The sequence below is a fragment of the Equus caballus genome, chromosome 2 (assembly GCF_041296265.1).
Source record: "Equus caballus isolate H_3958 breed thoroughbred chromosome 2, TB-T2T, whole genome shotgun sequence".
Taxonomy (NCBI): Eukaryota; Metazoa; Chordata; class Mammalia; order Perissodactyla; family Equidae; genus Equus; species Equus caballus.
Genome location: NC_091685.1, coordinates 60,336,958 through 60,358,045, shown reverse-complemented (window position 1 = coordinate 60,358,045; position 21,088 = coordinate 60,336,958). Strand labels below are relative to the sequence as shown.

Sequence of the window (21,088 nt, the reverse complement as noted above, 5' to 3'; positions counted from 1 at the left end):
TAAAAAGCATGGAAACTCCAAGGCTGCGCTCCCAGGAGTGCTGCTCTCTGGACCCAGGGTCAGCCCCAATGTCCTACCTCCGTGGAGTTCCTCTGGCTGCTCTCATGGGGCTTGCTTTTGGGGGGAGGGGGTGGTGGGACAGGAGCAGTCATCAGCCCATCTGTCTGCAAAGAGGGGGAGCCTAGAAATGATGCAAAGGAGATGAGCAGAGAGAAGAAGCCATCCAGGAATCTCACAGAACTTCTGCTTGCCACGTTAACACCTAAACAAACCTGGTTAATCAAATCGCTAAGATCATATTCCATGGTTTCTGTGGACAGAACGAAAAAGACCTCTCACCCCTGGTGACAAATGTAGCACCCCTCGCTCACCAGTAGGCTTCATAAAAACTTCTGAAGTAAAAATTCCACTTTTGGTTCAGGGTTTTTACCATTAAGCTGAACAGAAGAACAGTTTCTAGAACTTAGGGTATTGCTCTGTTCTCCCATACATCCCAAGGACTTAGAAAAAAGGTCACATAGTAGGCGGCCAATAACTTTTGGTTAAATTTAACTGACCTGCCTTAGTTTCATCCTTTAAAAGGTGCGATTGCCACTTCCTCCAGGAAACCTTTCCTGATTCTAACTCTTGGTTGACCTTTGTCTCCCGTGTGGCAGGATGACCTGCCTCTCCATTATTCCTTTGTATCAAGGGTACTTTGTAATTCTTCTCAGGCATGTGTATTGCTGATTCCCCAAGTCTGACTGCAAATAGTATATGGAATGGGTCTACTTCTTGCCCTTACTTCAGACCCTCCCCTGCCTAAAAGACAGGGCTACCTACCCATTAGTTCATAAGTTACTTGCTTCCTATCTGGTCCTGGCATGCATCTACTTCATTTACACATTTACAACTGGAAAAGGGGCAGTGAGACCCTTTGGATCAGGATACAGAAAAGCTTACTGAGTACTAACAACCCAAAAGGACTCCTCGTCAAACTCTAGTCTAATTGTTTTATACCCACTACCACTGAGCTGAACCAACTTGACCACGATCTCATACACCTGGTGGCAGTTTTGTTAAAAATCGCCCAGGTTCACAAACATACTCCATTCTCTTGTAAAACAGATCTAAGGCACATATATAGGAAACTTACTCAGGGTCCTGGTAGCCTTAGGAGTGAGTGGAGGCGGGCTCAAGGGCGTCGACTGAGGAGGTGAGGAACCATGAAACGGCGTCAGCCGATTGTCCGACAGTTGGAGACTCTTTGGCCTTTGTGTTTTTCTGGAGGGGCTCTAGCATGGGGGTGTGGGAGACACAGAAAAACATCCTCACAGTTAGGAAGGCTGAGCTCATCAACACTCTGAACAACCTTGTCTACTGAGCAGAAACTTGTTAAAGGGCGTAATGCCAGGGGCCATTTTGAAGCTTACTCCACCGTCAGGCGGTGCGCACCACGGCAAAGAGACTGACAGGGAATCATTGGGCCACAGACTGTTTTCTGGCAGGCCACAGACTTAATTTTGACCACAGGTGGACTGTGTCATTTAGGTTGGAAATGAGCCACCCTGATTCTCAGGGAAAGTTGATCTTGCCACACTTAACTTGATGTGGCTTTTGCAGGAAAAAGTACCTCATTTTTTTAAGTTAAAAGAAGAGAAATGACAATGTTTTGGACTGACTCATGGAACATGGTGGCGAGAACCACAACTCCAAGCATCAACCCACAAGTTTATATTGTGGGTACCAGATCTTGAGCCATTATTGATGTAGAGACTCAAATTCCCTGTACGTGCTTTTCTCAGCACCATCTGAGATCCGACACCACCACAGGCTACTGCATTCTGGGAAAGCCACTGCCAGGCTTCTATCTGGGGACTCACGGCTGTGAAGGGAACGGGGATGTGCCTGGCTACAGGGAAAGCAGTGGCAAAGCTCTGGTGCTTTTTTTTTTTTACCATCAGGTCAGGTTCTGGTGCTTTCTCTGCAATGACCTGGGACTTGCTCAGGCTCCAGTCTTTTCTCTTGAACTTGCTCATCCGGTTCTCACTGTCTTCCCTGAGGGGTAGATCTTCAACTCTGGCACCTGACGAGGCCCTGCGCTCCAAAAGTGGCTCCAAGATTGACCTATCAGCCGAGAACAAGGGCAAGAGCACAAAACACTGACCATCTAACAGTCAAAATTTCCTCCAGAAAGACAGGGGTCATGACTCCTCAACCTAATCCTGACCTGTACCTTCCCTCTCAGATTCTGCTCTGGAACCACACAGCCTGTGTTCAAAGCCTACCTACACTGACTTGTTTGGTGACCTTGGGCAGATAACCTCTTCATACCTCAGTTTCCTTATCTATAAAGTGGGGGCAATAATGGCACCCACCTCGTAGGGCTCTTACAAAATCTTAGAACAGTGCCTAGCATATATGAGTACTCTTTAAATGTTTTTTAATTACTATGATAGATTTTCAAGCACCACAGTGAAAACTGATTCATTCAAGAACCAAGATTAGATGCTATATAGAGAGAGGGGAAGAGTCTGATGAGAAACAGGAGTCACGAAATCTCTCTCCATAATTACTTATTAATTGCAAAGGGAAAAATAGTAACTATGCAGAGAATAAAATGGATAACACTGAAACTACATGATCAATTAACATCACCAATAAGGGACAAATGGACACAATGTGTGTCTGGATTTGATACTTGAAAAGGATACAACATCACATAAAAATGTATAACCTGAATCCTAAGCACAAGGACACATCAGACAAACCCAAATGGAGGGAAATTCCATAAAATAACTGGCCCATAATCTTAAAAAAAGTCAATAAAATGAGAGACAAGGAAAGCCTAAGGAAACAATTTCAGATCAAAGAAGAATAGAGAGACATGGCTAAATACAACATGTGCTCCTGACTGGATCCTGTACCAGAAATTGCTATAAAAGACCTTACTGGGACAACTGAGAAAACTGAAATATGGGTTGTAGCTTAAAGTACCGCGTCAACGTCAAATTCCCTGAATTTAGAGCCTGCCCTTAAACAGGACGATGTGCTTGTTCTTCTAAGAGAATGTGTGCAACCTACTCTCCAATGGCGGAGCACGCCGAGAGAGAGGACACAGCGCGAATGAATGCGGCAAGTGAAAAAAAGTTATAAAAAAGATATTATATCTTTATGATGGGTATCGCTTACAGCTTCTGAATGGGTGTTTAATAAGCCCTGGTTTGATTAAAAATTCGTAGATTTTGCTCTAAAAAAAAAGGTTTGGAGGGACAAATAGGCAAAGCACAGAAGATGTTCAGGGCAGTGAAATTAGTCTGTGTGATACTACAACGGTGAATACATGTCACCATACATTTACCAAAACTCCTAGAATGTACAACACCAAGAGTGAATCCGGAGACAAACTATGGACTCTGGGTGATTATGCTGTGTCACTGTGGTTTCCTCAGTTGTAACAAATGTCCCACTCTGTGGGGGATGCTGACGGTCGGGGAGGCTGACCGTGTGTGGGGCAGTGCCATGGTAGAACTCTCTACTTTCTGTTCAATCTTGCTGTGAACTCTAAAGAATAAAGCCTATAAACAACACAAAAGCTTTGATATGAAGTAAGATAATATAAAAACTGATGTCAGCTCTTAGACTTTAAAAATTAAAAGATTCTATTCAGCAGAAAGTATCATTAGTAAACTAAAACTATTTCTTATACATATTTTAGATGGTAAATATCTTTAATATATAAGAAAGTTTTACACATCAAAAAAATATGGGGGTGGGGGCCGGCCCAGTGGCTCAGTGGTTAAGTTCGCACGTTCTGCTTCAGTGGCCCCGGGTTCACCGGCCCAGATCCCAGGTGCTGACATGGCACTGCTTGGTAAGCCATGCTGTGGCAGGCATCCCACATATAAAGTGGAGGAAGATGGGCACGGATGTTAGCTCAGGGCCAGTCTTCCTCAGCAAAAAGAGGAGGATTGGCAGCAGTTAGCTCAGGGCTAATCTTCCTCAAAAAAAAAAAAATATGAGTAGTTCAATTTTTTAAAAGCATCAAAGGATATAAACAGGTATTTCATGAAAAAAGAAGTCCAAGTAATTTTTAAAAGTTTAGTATTATTAAATACATAAACATTAAAATAAGATATTTGGAGGGTATAATTGGGCAAAGACTTCTTTACATTTTTTTAATGAAAAAATTCAAACATAAAAAAGTGAAGAGAATACAATAAACCCCTACACATACATCACTCAGCATCAACAGTGATCAACTTCTGGCCTATCTTTGTTTCCTACACACACCCAGTCACATTCCTCGCCCCTCACTGGATTATCTGGAAGCACTTCCTGGATGACATATCACCTCATCTATAAATATTTCAGTGCATATCTCTATAAGACAAAGGTTCATCTTCATAACATAACTATAGTCCTATCATCATTCCTAAAAGATTCCTTAATTTCATCAAACATCCAGTCAATGTTCAAACTTCTTGATTGTCTCATAATTTTTCCTCTAAGTGCTTTGTTGGAATCAGAATCCAAACAGGATTCACTCCTGTATTTGGCTGACACGCTTCTTAAGTCACTTGAAGCCTTTTAACACTATAGGCCCCTCTTTCTACAAAATATTTTTGCCTTCTTCTGTGAAGATACAGAACGAGAAAGTTCCAGGGAAGTCTGCTTAAGGAACCACTGGAGTCACAAATGGAAATGCTTCTAGACTGCAGTTTCTTTTTCTTACTTCAAATTATTCTCTCCATTTATGAATCATTTTTTAAAAAAGTCTTCATGTCTGAATTTTCAAATTTTTTGTATTTGCCAGTTCTTGGAATATTTAAGAGGAAGCCAGTCACTATTATTTATCTTAAATCTGTACTAATTTAAAAATATCATAGAACTAAATTCCAAAAAGACCCTAATTATTCTTTTTTTTAAAATTTTTTTTATTTTTATTGAGTTAATGATAGGTTATAATCTTGTGAAATTTCAGTTGTGCATTAATGTTTGTCATTCGTGTTGTAGGTGCACCACTTCACCCTTTGTGCCCACCCCCCACCACACCTTTCCCCTGGTATCCACTAAACTGTTCTTAGTCCATAGTTTTAAGTTCCTCATATGAGTGGAGTCATACACAGATTATCCTTCTCTCGCTGGCTTATTTCACTCAACATAATTCCCTCAAGGTCCATCCATGTTATTGCAAATGGAATGATTTTGTTCTGTTTTACAGCTGAGTAGTATTCCATTGTATATATGTACCACATCTTCTTTATCCATTCGTCTGTTGCTGGGCACTTAGGTTGCTTCCATGTCTTGGCTATTGTGAATAATGCTGCAGTGAACATTGGGGTGCACAGGACTTTTGGGATTGCTGATTTCAAGCTCTTTGAATAGACACCAGTAGTGTGTGGCTGGATCGTATGGTAGTTCTATTTTTAATTTTTTTCTTCTTTTAAAGATTTTATTTTTTTCCTTTTTCTCTCCAAAGTCTCCCAGTACATAGTTGTATGTTCTTCGTTGTGGGTCCTTCTAGTTGTGGCATGTGGGACGCCGCCTCAGCGTGGTTTGATGAGCAGTGCCACGTCCGCGCCCAGGATTCGAACCAACAAAACACTGGGCCGCCTGCAGCGGAGCGTGCGAACTTAACCACTCGGCCATGGGGCCAGCCACTCTAGAAAATTCTTAATAATAAAAATGCATTTTATTTGATACATGCTAAATGCTTTTGTATTAAATTTATAAACAACTTTTCTGTTACCTGTTTAGAAATAATGATACAGCTTAAATATAGTAGGAGAAGGATTAACTATGGCACATTCGTATGATGCAATGGCATTTGGCCATCAGAAAGCATAATAAAAATTGATAATAATAAAGTTAATAGCAACATGGAAAATGCTTATAATAAAAAGACAAAGAGGAAAAGCAAATTATCAAACTACATGTATGCTATAATTCCAACTATGTAAAGATATCTATGCCAATGGAAAAGGATGGATAAATACTTTAGGAAGTACTAAACATTTGATTGCAAGGTAGTGGGCATTTGGACAGGTTATTTTTGCAATACAGTTATTTAATATGGAATTACAAATTTATGAATAAATGGTGAGTCAATTAACTTGACTTACATTCAACACTAAAATATATAATGATGCTAAATACTCATCATGTATATTAAATTAAGTAGTAAATCACAAAATGGTACATACAATGCTTTTCTACTTGTATAAAATGTATATATGCTTTTTTTGCATTATATAACTAAACCTTAACAGTGGTTATTCTGAGTGATGAAGTCATAAGCATTTTTCCTTTTAAAAGTTCTACTATTTTGAAAAATTTCTACAAGTACATATATTAATTTTATAATTAGTAAAATATTGTTTTAAAATAGTATCTTAAAACAGAAAGGACACAATTACAAATTCACTCCTTTAAAATATTTCAAATTTGAACATATGGAAAAGCATTCCACGTTTTTAGCAAGGAACACTCAACATCAAAATCCATCAATCCTCCTAAAGTTAGTCCATAAATTTAACGTGATTCCAGTAAAAACAGCAATAGGACTCTAGACAAGTTAATCCAAAAGTGAGCAATGAATAAACTAGCCAAATAAATTCTGAAAAGGCTTGCTAGAAATGAAAAACCGTTTAAGCCTAAAGTAATTAAAACTGCACAGGCCTAGTGCATGAAAACAAATGTAGGTCAAAGAAATGGGGAAAAAGTCCATAAATAGACCAAAAAACATTTGATTTCCTTATAAGGTTGACATTTCAAATCAGTACAGAAAAGATGTTTTGCTCACTAACTGTCATAGGCAGAACTGGGGAGTCATGTGGGGAAAAAACTGTTGGCTTCATACCTGCACTTTATCCTAGAATAAATCCCAAAGGATCTCAAATTCAACTGCGAATAGTGAAACGCTAAAATTAGTTTTTGTAGTCTTAGAGTGGGGAGGGCCTTTAATAACGATATAATATCCAGAAGTCATATAATCAAATATTAATTTATTTGACTGCACAAAAAAATCAGCACAACTAACTGAAAAATTAGAGGCAAAGTTGAAAGACAAAGGAGCAGTCAGGGGAAATATTTCAACTCCTATCACAGACAAAAGCCAACATCCAACAGAAAAATGTACACGAAATAACTGACCGCAGTTCACAGAAAATAAAAACAGCTACTAAACAAAGGAAAAGATGCTCAACTTCACACAAAAGAAATAAAAACAAAACAAAAAACCATGTATACCAAGAAAATATTTTCCACCTATGAGATCGGCAAGAATTAAAAAGACTGATAATCCACACTTTGGTGGCAAGGTGCGGGTGATGACCAGGCACCGTTCCACGCTGCTGGGGCAGCTGTAACTTGGGATAATCTCTATGGAAGTCAGTTGAGGAATAATTTTGAAAATTGCAACTATACATGTTTGACAGAGCAATTTCACTTACGGACTTTTTGTCAACTTGACATACTTGTATATTTACAAAATAACTTATTTTTAAGGTTATTCAAGGCCACACTGCCGTGACAGTGATAGACAGAGATCAACTACATGTCCAGCACTCGGCAGTGGTGGGATGCAACATGGTGCAGACACACCAGGAGACGTCTGCAGCTCAGAGAAAGGAGGAGGCTCTTTATGTTCTGAAATGGAATGATTTTCAAGAGATAGTAAGCAAAAGAAGCAAGGTAAAGAGAGTATTATATGCTGCCATTCATATAAAAAGAAAGTGTGGGGAAGAATATCTATTTAGGTGTTGACTGTGTACGTCCACAGCGCTGTGGAAAGGCGCTGAGAATCCGAATGCTCACATCACTCGCCCCTCGAGAGTGGTACTGGAGAGTCAGGGATCAGGGACTGCGGGGAGGTTTCTCGTGACATATCTTTTTGTGCCTTTGGAATTTCATATTATGTGATTATATGAACTATTCAAAAAATAAATATAAATTTAGAAATTATTTTTGTGAAAACATGATAAAAAGCAATGACTATAAGCTAACATGAAGAAATAAACCAGTACGTGATAGGATTACGGGTGATTTATTGTTTTTTCATTTTTCCTAACAGTCGCTATCATTATGTAAATAATGAGATTCCTCACGAGGAAGACAATGAGAATGACCCCAAGGCTAATAAGCCAGACTCTGAATTACTTCCCTTAGGAGGTGAGGCAGCCACACTGGCCAAGCCTCACCTGCCCAAAGGCAAACGCTACCCCACCCTCCTGGCAATCAAAGATGGAACCCTTACCCATCAGATCCTGGTCTGGAAGGAGCATTATCAGACGAGTTAGAAGAGGTGGAAACCACAGAGGAAGCCACCGAGGTGACGGACAATCTCCGCAGTGTAGACGACATGATGTAGGGCAGCACGATAGACCCCGTGCGGCTTTGCTTCCTCTCGGTCAAGTTGGGCGGCTGGAGAACACATGACCCCGCATGGTTAGTTGGCCTGGAACTCAGCCCACACGAACTGGTGCAGCCCCCCTGCTCGTTTGTGGCAAGTGCCCACTCGTCCTGGCTGGCACCCCACTCTGATCGGTTGGTGCCTGTGCTGCCTCAGTTGTTAAATATTGCAAATACTTATATTCTTAGTTACAGACACAACTTAAACCTACCTTGCGAAGACTACAGAAAAATTCATCATCATCTGCTGTCAGACACGGATGAAAATGCAAGGCGTGCCTGCCCCACCACAAAACAACAAAACCCCGCCTGCTTCCCCTGCTTAGCTTCTTTCAGACATTTAAAAACAAGAATATTGGCCTAAGAGAAAAGTTTTAGACTGAAAGTACAGACCTGAAGCTTAACCTGGTGAAGCTTAGGAAGTAAAGGAACATTGATCTACTTTCTATGTCCCCACTAGGAGTGATTGCCTCCATAGGCCACCACAGCAAATTTATATACTAATATTGGCCTGGTAACAACACAATTTATTAATAACAACACAATTTATTAGGTTAAAGTCACAGTCTTTGCCATCTAGGAACTTGTGTGCAAAAGACAAATGCTTCTAGAAGAAAAGTGTTAACTGGCAGTAGGCTAGGAGGTACCTTCTTAGGAAGGCATGGCTGAACACTTGGACAACTGAAAGAGATGGTCAAAAAGATACTCCGGAGCCAAATGTAGTGGAGACGGGCTGTGGGAACAGCGTAGAGGAGCACATGAAAAGAAATTCAGGGGTCTGACGCAAGCAAGGAGAATTTGAAAACCAGGGGTTCAAGAATAAGACGGTTAAAGAGAGGAGGGTGAGCGCATGTTAAAAAGTGCAGATAAAGGAAGCTGGAAGGAAGCACACGATCACCTGCTGGAGAGTAAAGGTTAGCGCGGGCACCAAGTCAGCCAACGTCCCCGGGGGAAAAAAGAAAATCGTAGCTAGGAGAAACGTGTTAGAACTGTCCAAAAAAATCATGAAACCAGCTACATGCATTGTAAAATGTACTTCACAATTCTTTCTCCCTTTCAAAGGTGTAAAAGTATAACTTTTCATCAAAATAAAAAATAAAGATGAGGAAAAACTTAAGAATTGGGCTAGACAGGATAGGAACAACCGGTGTCTAGGATTAGCAAGACCTCAACTTCTAGCAGAGCGGTTCTCAGAGTGTGGTCCCAGGTCAGCAGCGTCAGCACCACCTGGGAGCATTAGAAATGCACATTCTCAGGCCCACCCCAGACCTGCTGAATCAGAAAGCCCGGGCACGTGGCCCAGCACTCTGTGTTTTCATGAGCCTTCCAGGGGGTCCTGATGGTCCTTCAAGTTTGAGGACCCCTATGTGGCACAAGGAGGGCTGAAGGTCACCAACAGCAGGCCATGCCTTCTCTGACCTGCCCCTGGTATTTTCACGCCATACCTATGCTATTTTGGCTCACTTGGCATCTGAAAAATTGATCACTATCATTAAAGATAAAAGAGACTAGAAAACGTATATAGGCCATTTAGACAAAGCCTACCAGTGTTATGACCCCATAGAGCTTTTCCACTTTCTCCTTGAGGTCCCGGAAGCAAGAAGACAAGCGGTCATGCAGCGGCTTTAGCTGCTCTGTCAACTTCTCCCCATGGATGCGGATCCCCTCTGTCAGCAGGGGCATCTGCAGAAAAGGGCATGAAAGGAATGAAACATGGTTTAGGCAGAGGGATAATGCAGATTTGGGGGTTGGGGAGGGATAAAGGGTCAGGGCGGACAGGTAAACTGGCAGATGCAGCACCTATCAAATGAGACAGTGGGGGGCCAGCCCTGTGGTGCAGCAGTTAAGTTCACACATTCGGCTTTGGTGGCCTGGGGTTCCCGGGTTTGGATCCCGGGTGCGGACATGGCACCACTCATCAAGCCATGCAGTGGCAGGCATATAAAGCAGAGGAAGATGGGCATGTATGTTAGCTCAGGGCCAGTCTTCCTCAGCTAAAAGAGGAGGATTGGTGGCAGATGTTAGCTCAGGGCTGATCTTCCTCAAAAAAAAAAAGAGAGAGAAAGCAGTGTCTCAGTGTAGGCTTTTGGAACTGGAAGCCCTGGAGTCAAAGGTGCAGAGAAATATGCACACCAAGGAGGCCAGTTGGCTCTAACATAGGGAAGGGTTGACAGATAAGGCAAAGCACCTGAGCCAGGAGGCATTTCTGTGGATGAGCAATGGAGAGGGTTAAGCTTTAGACTGAACTGAATGGCCGCATTTTCCCCGCTGTTCACTGAAGCAGTGACACAGGGAAAAACAGAAGCCAACATCTCTCAGCTGGAACACAGGCCAGCAAACCAATTTAATCTCCCCTCTAAGAAGGCTCCTCTCAACACTGTGCAGTCTAACACCATGCTTTTCTGAGGTCCTTCTGCCGAACAAACAAACAGACAGATTGTGATTTCAAGGGTTAAAAAAAAAGAGAAGTGGGGCCAGCCCTGTGGCCGAGTGGTTAAGTTTGCGTGCTCTGCTTCGGTGGCCCAGGGTTTTGCCGGTTCAGATCCTGGACACAGACATGGCACCTCTCATCAGGCCATGTTGAGGTGGCGTCCCACATAGCACAAGCAGAGGCACTCACAACTAGAATATACAACTATGTACTGGGGGGGCTTTGGGGAGGAGAGCGAGGAGGAGGAGGAGGAGGAGAAGAAGAAGGAGAAGAAAAAAAAAACGCTTGGTAACAGTTGTTAGCTCAGGTGCCAATCTTTGGAAAAAAACAAAAAAGTAACTCTAAAAGTGGGACTTGTAGATTTAAGCCCTAGAGAAAACCCCGGTGTCACACACTGTGGCCGCCCATGGAGTGGAGCGGAAAGCTGTCGTGCCACACCTCCCCGGAAGCATACCTGTAACGCTATTAGTCGCTTTAGCAGCTCAATCTTCTCCTGGTCCTCAGGATGCTCCTGCAAGTACTTTTCTGTAAAAAAGGCCTGAAAGCAGAGCACATGCAAGTATTAATTAGAACACACTCCTATCTGCGTATTTGACCCTAAAAGGAAGGGGAGGGAAGCCTGGAAAGGTGAAAAATGTCTTCTCTTCTATCTGATAAACCAGGACCCACTAAGCCCTTAATACTGTAGTGGACAATTCGAAAAGGTATGTGCTATTTTGTGGCCTTTCTGGAATCATGCAATTCCTGGCAAGAGCACGTTCTCAGCAATCACCATATACACACTAATGAACTAACAATCATCAGCAGAGCAGAGTGTCCTTCATTAAAATAACTTTCCCAAAGAACTAAGAAAAGGCCAAGTGACAACATCTAAAGGTTACTCATAAGATTAAGTGCATAAATATTACAAAACAAAGAACAAAAATTTAATAGGCAAGAGGTGTCGCTGGTGGTGTTTCTGCTCTCCCATGTGATATTGGCTGTATCACATTTTTTTCCTGTATTAAGCGAAAATTAATCTCTGCACTTTCTTACTAACCACCTATCCAAAAGGCTATTTTGAGGACAATATGAAATACAGATGTGAAAATGTTTTGAAATATTAAGTGTAGGCTGTGTTTATTATTATTATATGTGAAGGCCATATCACCCATAACTTTATCAATAAACATTCATGGTACCCATGGCTAAGGCCCTATAATAAGCAAATAAAACCCAAACTTAAACTGTAAATATAGGTGTTACATAGGAGACATTTTAAAGACAGAATGCATTAGGAAAGTGAAACAGAAGTCCGTAGTGACCATTTCCAGTGGAGTCCAGAGGGGAGTATATATTTTCTCCCTGTACCTTCACCTTTACCCCTGAAAGCGCCTTCAAACACTAGCCTTCCAAGTTCCCCCTCACTCTTCCGCTCCACTACTGTGAAAGCCGTCCCGTTATAGGAAACCCAAGAGTTCCAGAGGCTACAGGATACAGTTATAAAAGTGATTGGCCCATTTGGAGTCACCTTCCCATCTCGTGGGAAGATGTTACGGGTGGAATTGTGTCCCCTCCCCCAAATTCATATGTTGAAGTCTCAAGCCCCGGCACCTCAGAACGTGACCCTAGTTGGAAACAGGGTTTTGCAGACGTAGTTGGTTAAGATAAGATGCGGTCACACTGGAGTAGGACGGACCCCTAATCCAACCTAACTGGTGTGGTCATAAAAGGGGAAACGTGCAGACGGACGTACGTACCCAGAGAGAACACACTATGAAGAGACACAAGGAGGAGAGAGTGGTCTACAAGCTGAGGAACGCCAAAGACCAGGCAACCACCAGAAGCAGGGAGACGGGCAGGGGCCAGATCCTCCCTCACAGCCCTCATGGGGAATAAACCCTGCTGACACCTCAATTTTGGAGCTCTGGACTCCAGAACCGGGAGACAAAAAATTTCTGTTGTTTCAAGCCACGCTGTTTGCGGTACTTTGTTATGGCAGCCCCAGCAAACTCATACAACAGAGAATAGAAATATATGTTGCCCGAGTATCACAAAAAGGAAGCCAGACGGCATATGTGCAAAGCAGCTCAGCCCAGTGAGATCCACATTTAGAGTGACTGTCAATATAAACGGAAAGGCAGTATTTGCTTAAATCTTTACCCGCTTTTACCTTTCAAATACAAGCAGTTTAAATTCTTGAAAGTTCAAAAAAATTTTGATATATGACAAAATGCACTGAAATTTCCCCAATGTCAGTTGAGTCAAGGACATCAGAGCAGAGCGCCCTGAAATTCATTTTTCTAGCTGAGTCCTGCCTCACAACAGCACGGGCTGACGAATGACAACAAACAGCTCCCGGGTTCTTCTCTCTCAGGCGATGATTACAGGGCTGCCTTGAAACAGGCCACCTGCATCAGGCAGGTAAGGACAGGTTCCCCAACCGACCGCAAGGAGCTACCTCTTCCTTACGTTTAGAAATGTACAAAGTCATACATATTAATTAAAAGTATAAATTAGTATTTTAAGCTAAAGGTCCTGAAATTTGTTTATATATCCTTCCTTTCCATTTTTTTTCATTTTTAATTACAAGACAGTCACACTGGAAAAAACTCCATATGAAATTCTATAATATTCACAGATATTGGCATATATGAACCTGAGTTTAGGGGCATTCTGAAAAAATTAATACTTGGAAAACTACATCAAAATTAGCAGCAGATGTCTTATAGGAAAAAATCCATACTGTAATCATTATAGTATAAAAAAGTATTGTATTTTGGATGCTAGTTTTGTATTGAATCCCATTGTAACACTGGAAATTATTAGTGAAATCTAATGTGGGCAAACTAGGATTTCTCTCTGGTGTTGAGTCTTTCCCAGCTGCTGAGTACAAAGACTAAATAAAGGAGGCTGAAAGGCTGGAGAGAGAGAAAGAAGACTACTCCGCAGCAGTCAGAGCACTGGCGGCACCACGCAGGAAGAACGCTCGAATCACACACTCTGTTCCAGGCAGACAGGAGGATGCAGGGAGAACACCGACACAGACCCAGCCTCACGACACGGCCAGCGTTGACGGTGTTCCTCATGGACAGCATGTCTCCCTTAAGCCTCAAGTCGCTCCTGTGAGTTATGTATTTCCTCACTTTTTTCAGATACAAAGGCTGGGGCTCAGAGAGGTTAAGCATCTCACCCAAGAGCACCCAGTGTCCAATGGGAAGCCAGAATGGGTCATAGGAATGACTGATTCTAATGCCCCTGCTCTTCCCAGGACACTGAGTGCAAATGGAAACAAGAGAATCAGCCCGCTCAATGTCCCCTTGCCCATCCATCTCCTTTTCTTTCCACTCACTCTCCACGCTACTCCACAATGGTGTACTGGCCAATGTTTATTTGTATTCAGGAGAGGACTACAAAATTATTTAGTCACTGAAAACATACCTAACAATTAAAAATCCTGCCTCTATTCAATACAGTTCACCTAATTTTACTTACTGAGTGCATTACCTCCATTTTTTTTTTTTTTGAGGAAGATTAGCCCTGAGCTAACTACTGCCAATCTTCCTCTTTTTGCTGAGGAAGACTGGCCCTGAGCTAACATCCACGCCCATCTTCCTGTACTTAATACGTGGGATGCCTACCACAGAATGGCTTTTTGCCAAGTGGTGCCATGTCCACACCCGGGATCAGAACCAGCAACCCCGGGGGAACATGCGCACTTAACCGCTGCACCACCTGGCCCTGCATTACCTCCATTTCAAATGGCGCTACATGCAAACCCTGTAATGGATTCCCACGTGGTGAGCACTCCTTTGCCGTTTTTCCCGAATAACAGACACTGCACTTAGTTGAACTAAGTTAACTGTAGAGCCAGGGCCAGCATCGTCCAGATAACCTACGGCACACCAAGTCGGGGCTAATTCTAAATACAGTGTGGCTCTGCCTTTCCCACAGATACCGCTTCACTTCCAGTGTCCTCGGTTCTGGGGCCCACCTTACGCTTCCTACCTCCTGGGGGAGACAGGGAGTGCGACAGGAAAGAGGAGGTGATCAACCAGATACAGTACAGCGGGCTGGTCTCTCAGTGACTCCACCAGGCAGTCTCCTAACCCTGGCTGGGTTGCTGAGGGTCTCCAGGAGGTGTGAGGTCAGGCAAAAGCTTTTCACTAATTTCAATTGCCGTTTTATAAAGAGAAGAGAGTGAAAATCTCTCAGAGAAGTTCTAAGAAATGAATTCACCAGCTGCACCACCCCACAGAGGGAGACATGGAGACACAATGGACCTGAGAATCCTGTGGGTGCCAGGGGGCCAGCCCACCTTTTCGTAGTTGGAGTATCCGCCCATGACAGCCGGGTCCACGATGCCGCTGAGCAGCATGGAGAGAGGATGCACAGAGAGGGAGCGGTCCCAGGCATGCTGCTGAACACAGTTGCTGATCCTCTCATTGGTGAGTTCCATGGTTTCGATGGCATTCTCCAGAGGGCTGATTTCCTCCTGAGTGACAGAGAGCACGGGAGAGGAAGGGCACTTTGTGAGCTCCACAGCAAAGACCAAAAAAAGCCTAAGTATCCCCTGCAAAGGTATAAAGTACCCACAGGTTATGGAAGAGGCAAGGTTTGCTTGTCAAGCGTACGTTTACTAGGATACCACACTTCATCAAAACGGGGTTGCTAAGTTGCAAAACAAGCTATTTAAATCTCCTTAGAAAGTAAAACCATGACCAAAACCTGGAGCTATAGTAATGATTATTTCTTGGGGCAAAGCAGCTACAGAAATTTTGAGAAGGAAAAAACTGGAGCTGTAATAATGATTGTTTCTTAGGCGAAGCTCCCTCAGAGATTTTTGAGAAGATCAGTGACAACAGAGGAACAGGATATCTGATCCCAGACACTTCTGCACTACCAGAAATGTTCACTGGCAAGAGGTTTGTGCTTTTTCGGTGAGAAATGGTCAGAGATTTTGGAAGCCATTCCAAATCAGACAACACATAAGTCACCTTAGTGTGGGTTCTGTGGTTAACCGAAGTCAGAAATAATAGGATGTGGTAGAATATTCAGGCTGAATTGCGGATGAAAATGAAATAAGATGCAATATGGATTCACAGAGAGCTCCTCCTGTAGAAATGTTTTCAAAACCAGGTTTCAAGAAAAATCATCTCCTTCTTCATTTTACCCCTTATCAGCCAGCATGATCTCCTACTCTAGACTTGATTCCAAAAGTCTCTAAAAATCATATTCATAGTTGAAGAACAATAATTTATCACTAGTAGTATGGAACACATCAAACTTCAGTTCAGATTTGCTCAAGACGTATTTCTTGAACGCTTATTTTATGTCAAGTACTGCGCTATGCACCATAGTTACAAAAGTGATTAAGATATAACTCATGGCTCAGAAGAGTGGGGTTTCAAGACCTGTAAACATGGTAGGTAACTTGTTAAAATAAGGCCAGGTGGCAATGGGGCACAGAGAAAGGACGTCTAAGCCAGCCTGAGTTTCAAAGATGGCTTCCTGGAGAAGCTGGTGCTAAACTGAATAGTCACGGGAGTTAGTTAGGTTGGGAAGTGGCGAGATGGCATTTCAGGCAGAGAAAATGACCCAATGTCATGGAGGGCTGAAACAGCACGGGGTGAGTTTAGTTCCCGTCGATTCCAAAGGAGACGAGGTGGAAGAGCTGAGTCACAAAGACCCTGTGTGCGTGTGCCAACGAGCGTGGGCTTCACACTCTAGGCACTGGGGAGCCACGGAAGGGTTTTAAGCATGAGAATGATATGGTCAGGTTTTCACTGTGGAATTCACCCTCTGAGGCAGTCATGGAAATGCACCTGCGAAGGCCAATCAGGAGGCCTTTTCAACGGCATCAAAGGAGATGAATGAGGGACTAGAAACAGGGTACAGCGGCAGGAAGGCTGGACATCGAGACAACAGATTTAATAAATATTAAAAAGGTAAATCGGGCAGCTTTGGGGAGTGATGCAAATGGAAGAGTCTAGAATGACTGGTGATGTGATTAGTTGAGAATAAATGAAGAGGAAGTGTTCTGGGAGGGAGGAACGCGATTGACAGGAAACTCAAAGGAGGCATTCCCAAAATGGTTTTGGGCGCTGGCAGGACCACTGGGGAGACAACACTCATTTGGTCACAAAAGAGGCCTTCACTGTGAGTAACCTTTAGGCTTGGTGTCGTAACATCAGTTTTACAAAGGAGTTCTATTATTCAAGCATGTCTTTTATTTCTCTTTCGGAAAATGAAGTTGGCCAGAGGAGGCTGGCCAAGCCAGCGAGAACGGGAGGGCCATTTTAACAAAGGCTCTTATTATATTTGCAGACAAAGATTTTTGAGTTTCAATTTCAAATGACTCACTGTTGAGATCTGTTTGACTTCAAACCACTTGAGAATCCCAGGAAACGTATATGCAGTGGTATATGTGGTCCTTTCAATCCACATGGTCTGGTGGAAGGAAGGAAAATAGGAAATGTCGATCAGTTCTCAAAGCAAAACAGCAAAACTCTTGGGTTCGGTTCAATGAGATTTCATTCTCAAATGGCTCCTTAGAGAATGAGCCATATTTTCTCAACAAATTTAAGGATTCTGGATGTCTAAAGCCAGAAGGGTTCATCTACTTGGGCCCTCTCACCGTCTAGAGGGAAAATCTGAGGCCCAGAAAGGTGTCATTGGCTCAAGGTCATACTGGCAGCAGGCCCAGGAGTAACGCCCAGTTTTTGGCCTCTTCATCTAGAGTTTTCCACTTAGATGATAGCCTGCTGTCCACGTAGCAAGCACAGGAAACCTCCATCCCCAAGGCTGCCATCTTTTCTACTGTATAAGCTGGTTGGGTGCAAGGTCTCTGCCTTGGATGTCAGTTTTGCCTTTTTAGAGGGAACATGGGTGGACTCACGGCAAATTCATTGTGTGGATCCTTTTCTCCTTTCCGGAATGGCCGGGAATATCGGAACTGCTGCACTTCGTTGGCTCTGTAGTAGCTGGGGAAAGACAGAGCCACAATGCTCTCGCTTCTCTCCTGAACAAGGACTCCCCGGGCTGACCTCCACAGACCCGGACCACGTCTCACACAGGCTGTCGTTACCCACTAGGGTGTCTCCATAAGGAAGGTGGGGGCGGGGAGCAGGTTGATTTTATCGCACATCTTAATTTTATCATTTATGAGTCTACTTCACAGCTCACAATTTAAAAAGGTGTATGTGTTTATGTCCACGTTTGTGATCGGTCTGCATAGTTTTATAACAGTTCTATCAGTCCTACCAGCACTTTGGCTTCTCAGGAGAAGGGACTGGGCCGTCAGTCACTGGGGAACTCCCCCGGCGAGGTGAGCTCAGCTACTAGTGACGAGTGAAGCTTTCTGACTGGAAAGAGCTAGGGGCTCCAGAACCTAAGAGTGAAATTCCTGATCTCCTTCTCTCTACTTAAAAAAACACAATCTCCAAATCCCTTTGACTTACTAAAAATGGAAGGGACAGTTGCTACAGTTGGAGTGCTTATGTCCCCCCAAATTCACATGTTGCAATCCTAATACCCAATGTGGTGCTATCAGGAGGCAGATCCTTCAGAAGGTGATTAGGTCATAACGGTGGAGGCCTCATGGATGGGATTAGTGCCCATATAAAAGAGGCCCCAGAGAGAGCCCTCACCCCCTCACCATGTGGGGACACAGCGAGAAGATGGTTAGCTATCAACCAGGAGGAAGGCGCTCACCAGACACCAAATCTGCTGGAGCCTTGAGGTTGGACTTCCAGCCTCCAGAACTGTGAGGAAGAAATGTCTGTGCTTATTAGCCCCTGTCTATGGGATTCTGTTACAGCAGCCCAAATGGACCAAGACAACAGAAGGTCTTCCAAATGGCAATGAATTTAAGGCTTTGGCTTTGATGTAACTGCAGATAAAGAGTGTGAGAGAGACATATGTTTTAGAAAACAAACAGAAACCCACTTACTTTAAGATTTGCTCTGGAACTGGTTTATCCTTGTAGCTGGGCGGCAGGCTCATCACTGGCTTTACAGTGAAACACTGCATGTCTGAGGAGCTCGTTAAGAAAGGAAAAGGGGCTGGGCCACCACGCTGTCCCCGTGGAAAGAACCACCCATCCCTCCTGCCTTACAGGTGACAGTGGCACCTGCACCGATCATTCCTTTTGACCAAATGCCAGGACTGCACTGCAAATGGGGTTCCCTCATGCATTACTGAAATGCCTTATTAAGTGACAATCCTAGGACATTCTTTGGTCAGTTACCTACCTGGCAAACAACCTTGTCATAGGAAAACAGATTATCAGTGAAATATCAGGAAACAGGTGACTAGAAACTGTCTTAAACCATTTCTTTTGGACAAGCATCCCTCTGAAACAGCCAGACTCCAGGGCCCAGGCGCTAGGAATTTCTAGTATCTTTGGACACAGTTTGTTTATTGAAGGCCATCGCCGGGCACTGTACTAGGTGTTTTGAACATGTTATCTCCAATAAACGCAACAACTACCAGGTGGATGTTATCAATCTCGTTTTACAGATGAAGAATCTGAGGACCTCAGAGAGCCCAGAACACACAACTCGTAAATGGTGAAGTCGGGCTTCAAACCCAGCGCAGGGGTGAGGCCTTCCTCTCCGACTTAATGAGCTGATCTTAGAAGCGATCAGCTTGTTTTTGTCCTCACCAGTGCAGACACTCTGTTTCAAAGTCTACAGAACTTAAACCAGACTTGAAGGCACCCGGGTCCAGACATAACAGTGACACGCGTATTTCTCACAGTGGAGCCTGCAGGCCCCCAGCACAGCACTGGAGACGGACGCCAGGTACATACTCAGGACGTGCAGCTGCTGAAGTAGAACCTCTCTGGAGTGATTCTCATGGATAATAGCATCTGAGAACCCTGGGTTGTGCCTTACACTGCTATAGTCTACAAAACATTTCTGCAGAAGCTATCTTTTAATTGTGATCCTCACATTCGTACTATTAGGTATTTAGGGAAAAAAGACCTACCCTCACACCTTACAGATGAGAAAACCAAGGCCTGAAGAAATTCAGCCACTTGGGTGAGGTTAAGTAGCTATGCAGAAATTACTGAGGACTGAGCACCAGGACTCCTGTTTCTGAGTCCAGTTCTTGAAGACCTCTTTTGAGTCCCACATCAACAAGGCGCCTCAGCTGTTTTCTCAAACTCCATAATCCAAACAGGCGTTTATCCTGAAGACCTTTCTTCTGCAAGCCTCCACTAGGTGTTAACAGGTCACTACTACTCTTCCCTTCAAAGTGCGTATGTCCATTGCTCTATTGTTGTTATTATCTGTCTTTCCAGAGCTATTCACCAATCTATAATGATAGCTAATATATACTGAATTTTTATTATGTGCCAGGTACTGTTCCTAGTATCTTACATACATTTATTCACTCAATCTTTAGAAGCACTCCAGGAGGAAGAATGATCATCCTCCTCATTTTAGAGATGAGAAAACTGAGGCACAGAGAAGTTAAGTAATTTGCCCAAAGTAACACAGTGATAGAGCTGGGACCTGAACCCAGGCAGTCTAGTTCCAGAGCCCATTTTCTTTCTTTTATTTATTTTTTGAGGAAGATTAGCTTTGTGCTAACATCTGCTGCCAATCCTCCTCTTTTTGCTGAGGAAGACTGGCCCTGAGCTAACATCCATGCCCATCTTCCTCTACTTTTTTATATGTGAGACACCTGCAACAGCATGGCCTGACAAGCGGTGCGTAGGTCCACGCCCAGGATCCAAACCGGTGAACCCTGGGCCACCGAAGCGGAACATGTGAACTTGACCACTGCGCCACCCGGCTGGCCTCCAGAGCCCATTTTCTTATCTACCAGGCCACACCGGCTTCATTTGTCCCATCTGCTTCTCTTAGGATACTGTGCAATTTTGTAAGGTCTTTATTTTAGCACAAGAAAGTTGTATAAAAATAATTTTGTTATAAAGCCCTTAGTTCTTTTTTTTTCAAGAAAGCATGTAATTGATTTTTCAATTAGTCATTATACATTACAAAAAAATAACTATGCATCTTGATCCAGAATCCAGAACAGGAAGTCTCTGTTCTCCTCCCGCTCCCCATATGGCTATAAAATATAACCTTTCATACTCAAGATTTGCTTATCATCTCTCTCCTTTCATTACTTGATAATCACAAGCTAAGGACATTGGGGGCCCACAGCTTTTACACAGAATGGGAAACTGAGTCAGAACGGTTCAATGAGTGTCTGAGGATAGGACATCTCTGCGTGCAAAGATGGGGCTGAAGCCTTGGCTTCTCTGGTGCGGCG

The 21,088-nt window shown here is 43.4% G+C and overlaps 1 protein-coding gene across 3 annotated transcripts in view; it reads right to left on the bottom strand.

Moving 5' to 3' along the window:
- Window positions 1–21,088, bottom strand: part of DOCK5 (dedicator of cytokinesis 5) — a 202,894-nt gene that overhangs the window by 4,623 nt on the left and 177,183 nt on the right. For all 3 annotated transcript variants that reach the window (XM_023636176.2, XM_070256397.1, XM_023636177.2), the window contains exons 42-51: window positions 18,753–18,834; window positions 17,700–17,784; window positions 17,165–17,251; window positions 15,120–15,296; window positions 11,277–11,360; window positions 9,937–10,074; window positions 8,237–8,403; window positions 1,938–2,106; window positions 1,136–1,274; window positions 78–181 (exon numbers count right to left, since the gene is read on the bottom strand). In XM_023636176.2, coding sequence (XP_023491944.1) covers window positions 78–181; window positions 1,136–1,274; window positions 1,938–2,106; window positions 8,237–8,403; window positions 9,937–10,074; window positions 11,277–11,360; window positions 15,120–15,296; window positions 17,165–17,251; window positions 17,700–17,784; window positions 18,753–18,834 — 1,232 coding nt within the window. The remainder of the gene's footprint in view (window positions 1–77; window positions 182–1,135; window positions 1,275–1,937; window positions 2,107–8,236; window positions 8,404–9,936; window positions 10,075–11,276; window positions 11,361–15,119; window positions 15,297–17,164; window positions 17,252–17,699; window positions 17,785–18,752; window positions 18,835–21,088) is intronic.